The sequence below is a fragment of the Ambystoma mexicanum genome, chromosome 6p (genome assembly GCF_040938575.1).
Source record: "Ambystoma mexicanum isolate Mex_15411 chromosome 6p, UKY_AmexF1_1, whole genome shotgun sequence".
Lineage (NCBI taxonomy): Eukaryota > Metazoa > Chordata > Amphibia > Caudata > Ambystomatidae > Ambystoma > Ambystoma mexicanum.
In genome coordinates, this window is record NC_090935.1 from 241,538,940 (window position 1) to 241,555,779 (window position 16,840).

General features: G+C 45.2%; 1 protein-coding gene across 4 annotated transcripts in view; it reads left to right on the forward strand.

Moving 5' to 3' along the window:
* The window catches only part of CTIF (cap binding complex dependent translation initiation factor), a 1,422,510-nt gene that overhangs the window by 709,951 nt on the left and 695,719 nt on the right, over window positions 1-16,840 (forward strand). For all 4 annotated transcript variants that reach the window (XM_069626949.1, XM_069626950.1, XM_069626948.1 and 1 more), the window contains one exon: window positions 8,361-8,437. In XM_069626949.1, coding sequence (XP_069483050.1) covers window positions 8,361-8,437 — 77 coding nt within the window. The remainder of the gene's footprint in view (window positions 1-8,360; window positions 8,438-16,840) is intronic.

A 16,840-nucleotide genomic window follows, 5' to 3' on the forward strand; every position in this document is an offset into this window, starting at 1 on the left:
TTTAGAAATAGAATGGGCCTCGCCACGGATCTGGTCAGGTTTTCTTCACTCGCCACGGACGGTCTCTGCGCACAGCGTCGGGGTCAGCTCTACTCTGCTGGTCTGGTTTGGGTCTCTGGTTCTGATCAGGTCTGTGGGTCCGGATACAGCGGTCTCCGGTTCAGCTGGTCTCTCTCTGGATACAACACTGCTCTCTGGCAAATGGCAAGAGTTCTTGCAAAGAATTCAAACAGCTCGCCTGGCTGTGATAATGGCAATGATTTGAGGCCTGCTAAAGAGGGATTTAGCTTGTAGTTGACCTCTCTGCTACAAATTCTGAAGTAAAGTCTTGGTCTCTGAAGGTGGATAGATTGAAGTCTCTATGTTGGCTCTCTGGAGGTTGATGGAGGTAAAGTATGGATTTCCCCGGCAGAGCGTCCCGCAGCAGATGGAATAGAATGTCCCTATCTCTCCTGTCTGTCTGCTTTTATGTGTTTTGAAAATGGGTGGAGAGGCTAGCCTCCTAGGCCCTACCCCTCTCCACTTGTCATTGGCCACTTCATCCTCTTCCCCTTGATTGGGGGAATGAAATGAAGTGTCATCATGATGAGGTCTGTTTATGGTACAGAGAACCCACCCCTGTCAAATTACACACAATCTATATTTTGACCCAAAAGACATATTTGCACAGGTACACATTTGTTTAAAATTACATGCACCCATCACATATCACAGGAGGTATACCCTGTCCAAATCTGCTCTTCCTGGGAGCTTGCATTCAGAATTGGCAACATTTGCACTTTTTAACTGGTTTCGTAATATCGGACATTACCCCAAATTTATACACATGCGCGCAAGGAGTATGGACATTAAGTGATGAAGTGTCAGATTTTTAACATGCATACGTTTTAAGTAATACCCTCTTAACTGCTAGCTTGCCCCCAGATCATGCCACCGGTTCTAAAAACGTGGGCAGAAAAATCACAAGAATTATGGTATCATTTAAATAATTATGACAAGTCCGTACTATGAGTTATTCATCTTTTTCTAAAACCATATTCTGGCTACAGGGGTGTGTCTTTTCAGGTCACATGGTACAGAAACCAGTCTTTCCACTTTCTTCAAGCTCAGCCTCTGTCTCCAGTTTCTCCCCCTCCCAGTTTCTGCCAAGCCAGCTTGCTCTCACATGCAGTGCTCCTCCCCTTTCCTTCCAGGAGGAAGCCACATTTACGACTCCCACCAATAAAACATTTTCCTGAGTCAGGACAGGGCTTTGTTCAATTTCCTGCAGAGCCCAGGTAATTCAATCAGAGAAGTGTCAGATCCCTTTTGGTGGGAGCAGCAAAAGGCAGCTAGGCCTGGGAACTGCTGTGGATCCAGTTTCACTCCAATTGGGGGGAGGTTGTCAAGCAGAATCCAGTTCCTTAAACCAGGCCCGAGCTAATGTCACTTTTAGTTACCCAGTTTTCTGCATTCAAATAAAACTAACCATTTTACATATGCAGCTAGAATGCTGATTCTAAGTTTAAAACTACGACATTTAAACAATTGAAACCTATGTGACACTCAAAAGTAGGTCACTCATTTCTTTTAAACATTTAGATTTTTAGTGTCTTTCAGTCCAAATTTACTTAAACTGCTGAAATCCACAGCTCAGCCAGTCTTGTTATAAACCTTCAAGTCACTTCAGAATTTAACTTTACATTGTATCCACCCCTCAGTAAGTCTTTCTTTGGCCTGCTTTGGGTTCATTTATTCAGTTTTACACAAAAGAAAAAGTCTGGTGTTGTTTTAAAATGCCGGCTTTCTGATAGTGGTGAGTACTGGTAATGCAACCATTTTTGGGATTTTTCTTGGATTAATGCATTCCAAACGGGAATGGTTCTTACATGGTAGTAAATCCTTGCTTAACATTGTTTTGATGGGGCTCCTTACAGTAAAATGGTTATGTGGAACCCCACAAAAGGGTTGAATCTTTAAAGTGGTCCAATGAGTCACGATTTCAGCAACTTTTTGACATCAGTAACAGTGGATTTTGTTAACAAAGATCTTTCTTTACACTGGTGGGTGGCAAGTTAGGTAACCATTTTGGTGTGCGCACAAACTGCGTGGTTCTCCTGGATTCTGGCGCACTTGTGGGCTTTTTGGCCATCTTGGATTTTCTAAGCCCACAGCACCAAATGTTGCAGCATGATAGCTCAAACGTGGGTCAGGACACCCAACAGTCCGATCCCCTGTCTGTTACATGCAGAGTTCTCAAGATTCCTCCCTGTCACCGCTGTTATTTAACATGTACGTTAGCCCATTGCATAACATCTTTACCCAGTTTGATCTTTGCTATCCCTCATATGCTAACGATATTCAGATCTACGACCAGGGTTAAAGTTGAGGGTACACGCGGGTGGACGGAGCCCCCCCACTTTTTTCAGAGTGCCCCAGCTAAAATGAGAAACGTTTGAATCTTCCTTGAATATACGCATTAAAGCCGACCTCGGGGATAGAACTGCAGTAGTCAGGTTTTACCACTGCACTATATTACATGTTGGAAAAAAAAAAAAATAAAGGTGAGATGTGCTATTTCGGTACTGCATGTTCCAGGGAAAACATATGTATTAGTTCTTGGAGTTTAAAACATGTACACCTTTTAACGTTTTCAAAAACACTATTAGAGAAAATATCCTCTCTTGGTTTTGTGTGTGTTTTGATTTTATGAAAGGCAAATACCATTCGTCCTGTGCAGTTTGGGTGGTTATGCAAAGCCAATTGAATGAAATGTGCATATTTCACCTTGATATACTCATTTCTGGTGACGTCAAATGCCATTGCGTTTGTTGATGAGTCGCCCCACTTTTATTTTTATGACTTGACCCCTGTCTACGACAGGTTAAAGCAACCACTGGAAGCATTGGAGCGAGTTTTGTCCTGCGCTGACAAAATCCAAAATTGGAGGCTGGAGAATAAACTTCAGCTGAACCCGTTAAAAACGGAGATTAATGTCTTTGGTTCTAAAGCAAAAGTAGCTAATGTTTTACTTTCTGTTCCCTGCCCAACTCTTTTAGGGGGTCCAACTAAATACACTCAGAAAGTGAAACATTTAGGTTGGCTTATGGCAGTCTAGTCTGAGTTGGAATAAACATGTCAGCTGGACTGTTAAGTCTGTTTATTTTCAGCTAAAACCTTTGAAACCACTACATTTTTATTTCTGAGAAAAACCAACCTATTGTGGTAGGGACACTAACCAATGCTAAGTTAGACTACTGCAATGACCTTTTGATGGGCATTCCAAAATATAAGCTGCAGAGGTTGCAGGTTGGTCAGCACTCTGCGATGCAACAAATTTCTGAGTTACCCAGGAAATCTGCCATTTCCCCTTTTCGAAGGAGCCTTCGTTGGCTCACGGTGCAGATAAGTATTTTGTTTAAAATGTTGTGTATGGTTTTTAAGTGTGTCCATGGCTTGGCTCCAGCTTATTTATCATCCAGGATTGTCACTTATTGTTCCAATCGTACTTTTTACGATCTATGGGATAAGGTCTTCTGATGGTCCCTTCTTCTAAAACCTTTATGTGGGGAGACGGGCGTTTTTCCTGCACTGGTCTTCGAACCTGAAACTTACTTCCACAAAACCTACGACAAATTGAATCACTGAATGCATTTAGGAAGCAACTGAAAACGTATTCATTTATATAATATCACTACTCCATAGCAAGTATCTAACTTCTGTGTGGGTTCTGCTCTAATGACCATCTGCGCCCAGATGCAGGTTTCTGCTGGGATCCCTTGTTGAGATGTGTGCAATACAAGTTTACAATCAAATTAGATCAGGGAATATTTTCTTTAAGAAAGAGTCAACCAAGAGAAATGCAAATATTCTCCATAGATGGATCTTCTTAGTGGGCGCTGGACTATTTTGGTAACTTGGGACCACTTTTTATAGTTGGAAACGGAGGGGTCAAACACTAGAATAGGAAATAAAGTTGCGAGTTATTGGGGTGAGGCATGTGCTTCCTACAGATCCTGTTCTTGAATGCTCCTCTGATGTTGGTAAGGATGGGTTGACGGATATTGGTTATGGATCCTAAAGGTTTGAAACCAGGTTTTCTCGGATTGTGATATTTAGGTATAGATAGTAATCACATTGTCTTACTAGATGATGGTCTTGGACCACCACATGTTATGAATCTGTCAAGTACATTTCTGTAGCTAATCTATCATTTTACGTCTTACATACTAAGTTTGTAATTATGACTCGTGGTGAATGTCAATTCTGCACATTTGTATATGCCATATCATGGTTCTTATTTTTGCATGTTTTAATCTATTTAATGGTAAGGAAGTCGTTGAGTCTACACTGTTCCTTGTATCTTGTTTGTTGATGTGGAAATGTATAATTACTATTGCTGTGGTTTGAAGTACTTCATCATTTGATTGAGAAAGGTACACCCAATGCACATATAACAGAGGGTGTAGTCATGCATTTTTTATACATAGGGCCCAGGTTCCTCCTGACAATTTAAGCTCCAATTGAACTTGAACAGAAATGATGTGTGAAAATACTTTGCAGCCTTGTTTTTAATGAGGGGAATAACAAAACCTCATCTTTTAACCCATAGCTCTCCAGATATTTTAGCCTACATCTCCCAAAAGGATTATATTTGCTTAGGGTAATGAGTGTTGTGGGTCTAGACCTTTGTGGACCTGCAGGGTGCTTATCTCGCGGTCTGTGACAAAGCAGCCTAGAGCCTTTTGATTAGTGTAGTGGTGCCACCTACAAGCTCACTGTTGTTCAACAGTCTACACAACACATACGTTTCTTAAGCAGATTACTTCAGTTCTTTACTCGTGTAGTTACACTGACCTTCAAAGTGAATTGAGGTAGCCTGTGTGCGACAATACGCACCTTCAATGGCTCCATGTTTACACCAATATGGCAGCATCTCAGTCATTGAACTGTAGGTCACGCCTTCGTTCTTGTGGGAACGTAAACACATTTTCATATTCATTCATTAATTCAGAAAAACCCCAATCACCTCATTTCAACTGCCATAAACATGAAAACCAGACCTTTCAAATCAAATGAGGATATGAAAGTTGAAAATAAAAGGGCTCAGGAAAGTGCCTCTCTGACGCTGCTCTAAGGGGAATGTCCCTACCAAAACCAAAACTAAGGATCTGTCTGTGTCGGAATGTCCAAAACAAAACTGTGCTGTGTCCAAAGATCTGATTTGACCCTCACAATATCAACTAAATTCTAAGGTGAAGATGAAAATGTCTTTAACCTTGGGTGGTTTAGAAAAGTGTTGATAAAAGAACAAATGGCTCCAACATAAACGTTCTTAAAGGTTAAAGGTCCTTGCTCCAGGGGGTGGTTCCCTTCCCCTGGATTCCTCTTTACTCGCTGATGATTCGCAAACAGCAGTTCTGGCACCTTTCTTGGCCAACAACAACACTGATTAACAAAACTGTCTGGCTTTGTAATTTTGTCTCTTTCAGGACACCTGGTATACTTTTCTGCCAGGGTTTTGCTCCTTCTCTCCTGCTTAACGCACTCCCTTTTTCTTGTCCTGATGTTTCTTCTCAGGACCTCTATTTCACACAGTTGTAGTTGCCTTGTATATGCTCCTGTCAGGACTTCTGTTCATGCAGGGTCTCTGCCCTCTCCAAGAGTTGCACATATATGTTTGATAATGTATCTTCTTGATATATTATCCTGTCCGGGTTTCCCATATGGTTGCACTGTGTACATTCACATGTTTGTAAGGGTTTTGCTCGTAGTCTAATTCCCCCTTTAACATTAGGTCCTTATGATCTTTCTCTTGCCGTTGCTTGATTTTACAATTACTTGCATTTGCAGTGGCCGCCGATATACCCTGGTATCCCCACTGTCTCTGGGTGAACTCGCCAGCTATTGTTGCCATTTCTGAATCCTCCCGTGGTCAGACAGTAAAGCGTTCGGCTCCTTCCTTCTTGAGACAGCTTCCTCTTGGTTTTCCCGTCTCACGGCTTCCACTCGAGACTTCTGCTTTGTTACAGGCTCCAGTAAGTGAAGCACGGCTCTCACTTACCTGCAAGCAGCCAGGAGTCTCTTGCTGGATTCTTACATTCTCACAGGGTGTCCTTCTCGCATAGCAGCTTCTTTCTCATTCGTCGGATTTCCAACACGCCAGTTCAGCCTTTGTTTCTTGACGCTCACAGAGAGGCGCAACTCTATCCCGCCAGCAACAGATCTCAACACTGCTTCTGTTTACCAAAAACCTCAACAGGTCTCACTGCAGCTGGATAGGGGGAATTTGTTCTCCTGCCAGCCTGGAGAACCCAGTAGACTGCAAGCCCCAGCGTCTCTCCTCTGCTGGATGGCTATTTCCCCTCTCTGCTGGGCCATTCTCTCCTTTTGTCTGTGAGAGTCAAGCAGACTGTGAACCCCAGTTCTCCTGTCAGCTGGGCAGCTCCTTCTCCTTCTGCTGGGCCAGTCTCTCATCCTTGGACTTGGCTGAGATTCTAATGCCTCTTGGGAAGCTTCCAGGTCTTCCCTCTTCTGGCTTCTCTGTACTGGCTTGTCTACTTCCACATGGTTTTCCCAGAAAGGGCTCCTCTCACACAGTCTTTCCTTGTTTTTATATTGCTTTTATATTGGCTCTGGCCAATTGGATTAGGAGTGGTCATCGTTCTTCCACTCCTCTCCTTCGTAACAGTACCGGGAAGGTGATCTTCATTGAGGTGACTCTTATTCTTCCTCATCCCAGTACAACGTATGAGACTATTAGGGGAGGGATTGTTCTTAGGGTCATTTTGAGGCCCTTGATTGGCGGGAATACCGCCTTCCATCTGGCGAGTCTACTTTACTCCCATTAGGATTGTCTCCCTCCACATGGTCCTCCCTCATGCAGCCACACTGAGGGTCGGGATCAGGTAGCGGCTGCACTTCCTTTCCCATATGGGGAGAAACCCTCCCAGGGAAGATAGTGGTGACATCACCAGATTCATCACGTAGCACAGTCTACTCCAAAGTCATCTGCCGGAGAGGTGAAGTTTGTGAGCTCCAGGGAAGATGAAAGCCCAATACCAAGGGCCTTTTTGGAAAGACCAATGGCTAGACAAGGCCTACTCCATCTCAGCCACTAGTGCCCAGGGCAGTGCTCACTGGAGGAGACCGAACCGTGCAAGTGCTCTGTACAAACCTTCCTGGTTGGGAAGGGCAGAAGAAAGGACTTATCTTGCCCCTGAGATGTTGGACTTGGTCTCCCAACTCCCAATGAACTGAGGAAGCAGCCCCATGCTCCCTTTTGCATGCATTCACTTCCTCAATACCAGTTGTGACACGTTCAACATCAGCCAAGGTGCTGAAAAGGAACTACCGGTGTCATCTTGATTTTGATGCATTACCGCCTCACGCATCTCAGAAATTCGCTAAAAGCATAAACTCTGCCATCTCTGCATCTGAGAACTGCTGACTCTCCCAGCATCCCCAACAAGCACTCACAGCTGCAGTACCGTAACACCATGTTATACCAGTCTAGACCGCTCACCACCAAAGGCCAGTCCTCACTTCTGTGCACCGGAGGCCACTGAACCGACATCACCTGCCACCCCCTTCATCTTTAAGCCTCAAGCTGTGGTGCTGAACATCACCACACCGTTGGATCCCGCTGCTGCGGCTCTCTGACTCACACCGAAATGGCCCAAAGTCCCCTTCTGATTTTGAAAAGCCTGTCTCGACACTGTTGAGCCCTGATATACCAGAACTAAAGGTATTGGAAGTGGTCCTGTCCCCAAGTCAGCTATAAAGGACCCAAGTGACTTTTATGCCCTTTTCGCTAACTTTTTGAAAGACTTAACCAAACAGTTTGACATTTTTCTGCTGAAATCTTTGCCTGGGAACCCCTGTCCACAAACCCAGAGTGGCACGTTAGTTTAAAGTCTGTGCTTTGTCCTGCAGGTGTGAGCCAGTGTTGCTTTTGTTAATTGTTTGCATTTATTTTCAAATTAAAATGCTTTTTTTATAGAGCCTTAGTTGGACATTTAGGAATCGCAGTACTATTGTTGTTTTGATTTGGTTTGTACCAGCCCACACTCATAAAGTGTGTAGTGTAGCCTTCCCTCGGCCTGTGCTACCTAATATGGCAAAGGGGGGTATCAGGTGGTGCCTGTTTCAGTTTTGATTGGGATCACTGCTGCTTTAATAGCTGTGTGGGTCTGAGTAGGCACGTTGGCCCCTACTCACCCCTGTACTTCTGCAGAGCAGAAGTCATTTCGTCACAATATGAATGTTTTAACCCATTGACTGCTTCACCCCACTGTGCTTCTTTCGAAGAATGCGTTCAAGCCCCAATGAGTAAAGATCCATGGTGCCAGTTACTTCTTTTGTTTTCCTCCCTTCAACAGGGGTGTAATCTGACGCCGCATGAAGCCGAAATTGCACACACCAAAAAATTATTCAGGAGAAAGAGAAACGAAAGAAGGTAAGATCTATATATTTTTCACCAGAAATTGTTTTCGTGTTAAAAGGAATGCGTACGAGCAGGTTATCTCCGCCATCTGACCGCATCATGGTGGTATTGATGGGGAGCAGGGGTGTTGTTAGGTCTGGAAAAGATCAGGGGCTACGCTAATGTCAGGACTGGCGGGACTGGGGGCTAGCTATAGCCTTGCGGTTGTAGCACCTGAGCTTCTATCAGGGGCTACAACCAAAAGACCCAGGGCTATAGCCCCCTCAGTTCCTCCCCCACAACAACGCCTCTGATGGGGAGTCGTGCTTTGTCGCTAGATGCAAAATGAATTTTGTCCTGCCATCAGGACACACAGCTCACAGTGTGTGCAGACCAAGGCGATGTTAAGCTAATACTGTTGGGTGCTTATCCTAGAGAGGGATTGGTGACCCACCTTAGGCTCCCCGAGATGCAGAATAACCAGCAGCTGATAAGCAGGTTTTCAAATGGCCTTAAATTCCCTTCAAAGATCCGAGAGGATCCATTCTCCTCCACTACTAAAAGCAATGCCGAGAGACAGGACTGGCCTACACTAGAATTTCAGAGTGGTAAAAATCGACACGGGCATAGCCTTCAGCGGCACCAATTACTTCGTACAGCAGTCTGACCCAGCACAACCAAGCTGTTTTTGTGTAGCCTATTAATGCATTTGAAACAGATAGAAGTAAATAACTCCAATAAAGGTCAAATGTCCAGTTATTCATCACTCCATCTGCCCGACTGTGACTATTGTGGTTATGATGCATTAATAGGTTCTGAGCGGCACTGAAGGGTTGGTGGGAGGAATTGAACACATCCATTTTAAGTTTAATTAAACCTCTGAATCAGTCTATAGCTGTAGACTCTTAAACACCGGCATTATCTGTGGACGAGTAGCTATTGGGTCAACCTTTAGGGATGCAAGATGCACCAATCTCTAGTAGGCCCTTTACCAGATAACACTATTATTGTCATTTATTTTTTTTGTCACAGATGTCAAAATGTGGATGTAGAATATTTTTTCTAATGATCTTATTAACCTCGACCTCACAAGGATAAAAGGTGAAATCGACCTTTCCAACCTTTGATCTTACTACATTTCGACCCTCCGAAATCTGAACGGCAAAGTCTTAAGTCAGTGAATTATTTTACTGCATGCCGTGTCACATGCAGGCATATGTTGCATTATTTTGACATGTGTGACACTGAGAAATTAGGAAATGTCATTGCTGCGCGATATATTTGTGCAAATTGATGACCAACTCTAGGGATTCCTTTCCTTGAACAAGAGATTCCGCTTTGACATTTCTTACAAATGTATTCCTTCTGGGTGATTTTCTTATGTAGTCCTATTTAAGCGTGCAGCGCTTATTGTAAGATTCCCCCTGCTTGTAAGGGCCATAATAACAGTTGTTTTTTTCCAACTCTATAGTGCTTACTGTATGGACTCGGCGAGGGTAAAGGATTGTGGATTGAGGATTGAGTTAGTGCGGATCATGCTCCGATATCTAAAGGGAGCACTTGAGGCTCTGAGCCGCCGCCCCAGTTCTGCATAGAAAATGCATATAGCAAATAATCCGCCAAATCCGAGGCAGCGTTAAGCGGCGCATTGTGAGTCACTGCCGGTGGCAGGGAAATGAGATGTGTTCTTAATAAATGTCCTCTGACATGGTTTTGGTGTCATGCCTCTAGATGATGCACGGTGTATTGTACACGCAAAAGGCTCTGAAGGGCTGCCAACCTCCATGGAGGGATGGAAGCCGTGGGTCTCTGTGGCTTAGATCGTATTCCAGACTTGGGTGACTCAGAAGGGTTCCATCCGGATGCTTTTTCGTTGCAGCGCTAGCAGCGCTACTGATCGGCCATCGTGCACAGATCTTCTATACATCCACAACTATTCCACTGAAGATACTCATGTCTCACTACTGAACTGGTCTCAGGACGGGCCCTTTTCCATGGTTGCTGTAAGTGTCTTCGTAATGCAATCATCACGGCTATGCTCCGTTCCTGTGCGGCATGATATGATATGGAATTTATAACGCAACCGTACACAAGTGTTTATAGACGCCACAAAACAAGGAGGGGGAAACAGAGGGAGGACAAAACAACGATCTTACTAGACCTTGTGTCATTCACATCGTGCAAGAGCAGAGGAGAATTGTCAAGGGTGGGGGGAGAAGTGCAGGTAACTCAATAAGTGCAGCCAGCGAGTGGCTCATAAGTGCAGTGAGAAGGGACTGTAGGGTTGCAGATACAGACCATATGTGCTGGGGAAGTCCGGAGGCAGTGCAATGGCAACTGGACATGCAGGAGTCTGGCCCCGAGATTAGAGGGCAACCAGCTTCTGGGGAAAAGGGAGGAAAGGAAGAATACCTCTGAGGAGGTACATCTGATAGTTTGACTTATTTTTCTTAGAGACGTCAGATGTGAGGAGAGAAGGTGAGGGTGGGGTCCAAGATGACACCAAGGTTCTTAGCCTCACAGGTAGAAGGAAGACAGTCCAGAGTGGGCGGCCAGAGAGGGAGTTGACGCGATGGAGCTGGTGTTCCGGTGAGGAGGATGTCAGTCTTATTGGCATTAAGGCAGAGATCATTTTGGCACCCAATTCCTGAATTGCGGCCAGACATTCTAGTATGAGAGAGGGGGAAGAGGCTGCTGAGGAGAACCTGAAAGAGAGCTGGGTGTCCTCCTCATAACACTGAAAGTTGGAGCAGAAAGGTAGTGATGCAGCGGGCAAGAGGTGCCTGATAGTGGTTGAAAAGCCAGGGAGAAAGGTTAAACCCTGGGGAACATGGAACTTGAGAGTAATGTTTTTTGTGCATAGAGCAAAATGGTTAAATGTTGAGGATTTCTGGATACAATGGTCAGCGGCCATGAAACCTTTCTTACTGTAGAAGTGTTGAGATTATTGAATTCATTGGGTTTCATTAAATTGTAAAATTGTGTTATGTAATATTTAGTTGATGACATTTTGATGTATTTTAATGTGAAAAGTCGAAATGTCGACTAAGCACAATAACATTTTTTTAAAATATCTTATTCAAATGTAGGTTTTCCTGTCAACAGGACACTTTTTGGATGGAAGAGCAGCCCCACGTGGGGAGTTCGGAAACCCTCATCTCTGTTCAGTTGACCCTTGCATTTGTTTGTGCTAAGGCCTTTCTAAATGCTACACTTGTACAGAAAGGGGCATGGCATTGCAGTCAATACAGTAATGGTTTAGGACAGGTTACTATGAACATATAGTGGACCTTAGCGAAAATAGTATTCTATTTGTGATTTTTGGATTGTGCAAACATGTTGTCTTGAAGGCCACTTTGCATCTCCTACAACGTTTGATAACTTGCGGATTGGAATGCCGTCGGTCCATCAGGTCACTGTGTGAGCTCATGTCAGCATTTCGGTGGGCTGTCGTGGCTGGTTTTTGTCCATTTCCATTTAGCACATAGATCCTATTGGCCCCCTCTCCACCAATCAGATTGCACAGAATACAATATTTAGGGCAGGGACCACAGTAGTCTGTGCTAAGATAACGACTGAAGGAGACAAGATTTTAAAATAAAAAATGGGATGGGTCAAAGACCTACAACTAGGAAGTAATGTATCAAGACTACACTTCTGTAGTGGGAAAAGGGTTTGGGGGAGGGGCATTCCCCCTGGCTTAAAGGTTGAGGATTTGGGTGTGACTCTGTGCCTGAAATAAAGGTCATTTGTCTGTGATTACTACTTCAAGCCTTGCTATGAAGCCCTTACTCAAGCAGTTTCCGTGGCACAATCAGCTAATGCACGTGGCTGTCCACTGGCCGGTTGGGGGTTTGATCCCAATATTGGGTGGCTTATGTGTTAATGTAATAAAATGTTATTTGCTTTATATTTGTTTCGAACATACGAGAGATGTGGGGAACTATACAGTCAATGCTGTGGCTCTGTAAGAGGTCACCCTCCCTTTCTCCCAACCCTGAATGGGTTTTTATATACAAAAAAACTCTGCACAGTGGGACGGAGGGCCCAATTCCTGCACAGTCATTGCAAAACCAGTGTGTGTGGTCACTCTGAGTCTATAGTGACCACTGCCTTTATGGCTTAACTGAAGTTATTTAAACTGGTGCATAATGCAGCATTAAATATGTCAGTAGATCACATGACAAAGTCACATGTTACTAATCGCAATATTTTGCTTTTTATTTAGTATTTCATGGCAGATTCTCCTCTTTCTAAGCCCTGTTATAATTTAGTGACTTGGAGTGCATTTATAATCTACTGATCATAAGAAAAGTAAGAGCTAACAACGTGAGTAGAAGCTCAAATAGCAATGCCTTTTTTTAGCAGAAAATGCAGTGACAAATTAGGCACCTTTCAGTTCCTTCACTTCCATCCAGGGCTTGAAGTGTGGTAGGGCTAGCCCGGGGCAGAGTCCTGGCAGTCTCAAAGAAGGGCTTTCAAGCAGGGGCTCTGCTGCCCCCTCCTCCCCTGACTAGCCCCAGATATGCCAACACCCTAGTTTAGACCATTCAGTTAAATAGCTGTATGGTTAAAGGGCTACCTGGCAGGACGGGGCAACATTTTTATTAGAAAAGATGGAGAGACATTGGCACCAGACACTGCCTCTTTTTGTCTTATCAGAAGCGCCAACTACCAACAGGCAGCCCTTTAAACATGCAGCTCCTTGAGAGAAAGGGCTGCCTGCTGGGGGGTTGGCTTCTATCACTAAAAAACGAAAGGAGAGCTAGGGTGCGCAGCTGCCAGCAGGGCTTGGGGCCTGTCATATGGGAAAAAAGGGGGAGGGCGCACCAAAGAAGTGATGACTGTGTCCAGCTATCATTCCTTTGGTGCGCCTCCCCTCTACTTTTTGTGTGGTTGTGGTAGGTTTCAGAGATATTCGACAGAGGTGTATATGGAATTATGCTCTAGAATCTGGGAAAGATCGATGCAGGCCTTGGAAGTTCTTGCAACTATGATGTGGTGGGCTAAGAGACAACTGAATTGCCGCTGAAATGGATGGGAGGGGAAACGCTTCCCGCTAAGGTCGGGCTGCACAACTTAATACTCATGGTCAAAGAGGAGACCTACTGATTATAAGAAAACGACAGAACCGACCAGAAGGGAGTAGTTTCTTACCTGTAACTCCATTTCTCCAGCATTGGTATCTTTCATGGATTCACATGCTTAGAATATTCCCCGTCGTCAGACTGGGAACCCTCGGTACACATATATAGTCGTTTCCTATAGGAAAAAACTTCCGACACTTGTGTGTCCTATCCACATCTACGTCCTCTCTGGGGCTGTCCACGCATGCCCCGTAGGACGTAGTGGTATAAAAGCCCCTCCCCCGCGGGTCCTGTCAGATTTCGGCCCCTCCAAAGTAGAAAGGAGAACCTGCTTATGCATATATCTTGCACATTGCATTCCGGGGAGGCTGGTGGGCGCATGTGAATCCATGAAAGATACCAATGCTGGAGAAATGGAGTTACAGGTAAGAAACTACTCCCTTCTCCAGCATTGGATCTTTCATGGATTCACATGCTTAGAATAGATTGTATAGCAGTATCCTAAAAGAAGGTGAGAATGCAATGCAACATACACCGCAAAAACACCCCAAAACCTAATTATATAGGCACATAAGCAGCAACATATTTTCCGATATATACATATTCATCATACATACATATATATATATATATATTTCTACTCAAAACCTACACACTAAAGAACCAGTATAGACAAGGCAAAAGACAAAAGCTTCACCGTTTTTGGCTTACCTCATTGAAACAGATGGCGCAGAACTGCCCTTCCCATCTGTACTTCATCCGCATGCTGCCTTTCCAGGCAGTAATGGCGTGTGAACGTGTGTGGGACTGACCATGCCGCCGCCGCCTGGCAGATGTCTGTCAGAGGAATTCCTGCCCACAGCGCTGTGGAAGAAGCTGTCGATCTTGTGGAATGGGCTCTAGGATGCCCTTGTAGGGGTCTCCCGGCCTTGGAGTGACTAAAAGCAATCGCCGACGAGACCCATCGAGCCAGTCCTTGCTTGGAAATTGCCTTTCCTCTCGTCGACGGACCGTATTCGATGAACAGCTGTCTGGTAGTTCTGAGGTCTTGTGTTCTTTGCAGATAAAATTTCAACGCCCTTTTCACATCTAGAGTATGAAGAGCCTTTTCCGCCATCGATGACGGGGTCGCAAAGAAAGTAGGGAGGACAATGGTCGAGTGTTTGTGATAGACCGTCGGAACTTTCGGGACGAAAGTAGGATTAGTTGATAGCACCACTTTGTCCTTAAAGAATCTCATATATGGAGGGTCTATGACCAATGCCTGTAGCTCCGATACTCTTCTAGCTGATGTAATGGCAATTAAGAAAGCCAGCTTCCATGATAGGAACTGCATGGATGAAGAGGACATTGGCTCGAAAGGTGGCTTCATTAAGGCCGCCAACACCACCTTTAGACTCCATGTTGGTGGGAACCACTTCGTTGGGGGAAAGGTTCGAAAAAGACCCCTCATGAAATGTTTCACCAGTCTGTCGCTGAATAACGGAGAGGACTGTCTCCTCCTCGTGAACCTTGAGAGGGCCGCCAGGTGCACCTTTATGGATGACGAGGATAACCCACTCTCCGCCAGGTGAAGAAGATACGGTAAAACTTGTTCTGGAGTTACTTCTAAAGGCCGTATTTCATGTTGCGTTTGACACCACATACAGAACCTTCGCCACTTGCAGATGTATGACTTGTTGGTGGAAGGAGCCCTAGCCGCCTGTAGAATTCTCCAGCAATCCGACGAAACTTTCAAAGTGCCAAATTCCGAAAAGTCAGGAGCCAGGCCGTCAGGTTGAGGCTGTCCGGATTGTGATGTCACACTGTTCACTTGTCCCTGGACAGGAGATTCGGAACCTTCTGGAATGTTATCGGTTGTTCCAACGACAGATGCAGCAGGTCGGAAAACCAAGGTTGTCTCGGCCAATACGGTGCCACTAGAATGACCCGGCATTTGTATCTGTGTATCCACTGTACTGTTCTCCGTATAAGGGGAAACGGAGGGAAGGCGTACAGGAACTTGTCTGTCCATGGAAATGAGAACGCTTCCCCTAGGGATCCTTTCTGAGGCCATCTGCTCGCGAACTGCTCGCATTTCTTGTTTTCTTTCATTGCGAAGAGATCCACTAAGGGGTGACCCCATCTTTTGAAGATTTTCTGCAGCTGAATGGTGTCCATCTCCCACTCGTGTATCTGTGCCATGCTTCTGCTTAGGGAATCCGCTTGTACGTTCTTCACTCCTGGAAGATGGTGTGCCACTATAGATATGTTGTGTTTCAAAGCCCAATGCCATACCTTTTGAGCCTCCACGGACAGGGTCCTGGATCTCGTGCCGCCTTGTTTTATCAAGTAGAACATGGCTGTCGTGTTGTCCGTCAGCACTCTTACTCTCGACCCCTTGATATGTGGGAGGAATGACTTCAAGGCCCATCTTACTGCCCTCAGCTCCAGTACATTGATATGTAGGAGTGATTTGGTCGGGGACCATCTGCCCTGGGTTTGGTAGTTGTCCATGTGTGTTCCCCAGCCTGTCAGGGATGCGTCCGTGATGGTTCGCTGAAATTCTGGTTCTTGTAGAGGTACCCCTCTGCCCAGGTTGTGAACGCTTTTCCACCATTGGAGGGCTCGGATGATTTCGTCGTCGTCGACGGTTATCCTGTCTGACCACCGACCCGTGGCCTGCTTCCATCTGTCCGCTAGGAATTCCTGAAGTGGCCTCATGAATAATCGACAGTTGCCTACTAGATGGATGCAGGAAGCCATGGAACCTAGGATTGCCACATACTTTCTCACTGAGAGTGTGCAATGTAAACGTAGTTGACTCGTCAGTCGATTGATTTTTGACATTCTGTCTAGGGAAGGTTTCACTATTCCCGACTGGGTTTCGAATTGAGCTCCCAAGAACTTTAAGTTCTTTGATGGCCTTAGAGAGGACTTTCCAAAGTTCACTGCGAACCCCAGTCGTTGCAGAAGCTGTAAGGTGGCCCGTACGCTGTCGTTGGTCGACGCCGAGGAGGATCCCCTCACAAGCCAGTCGTCGAGGTACGGGTATACATGATGCCCTTTCTTTCTCAGCCAGGCTGCCACGAGTGCCAAACATTTTGTGAACGTTCTTGGGGAGGATTTGAGACTAAACGGAAGCACTGCGAATTGGTAGTGTGTCCGACCTACCATGAACCTCAGAAACTTTCTGTGTTTTTGACACATTGGTATGTGGAAGTACGCGTCCTGTAGAGACGCCAAAAAATCTCCCACTTGAACGGACCTGATTACTTTCTGCAGCGTGAGCATTTTGAATTTTTGGCTCTGTAAGGTCTTGTTGAGGTCGCGCAGATCGAGAATGGGACGCCACTTTCCGTTTGACTTT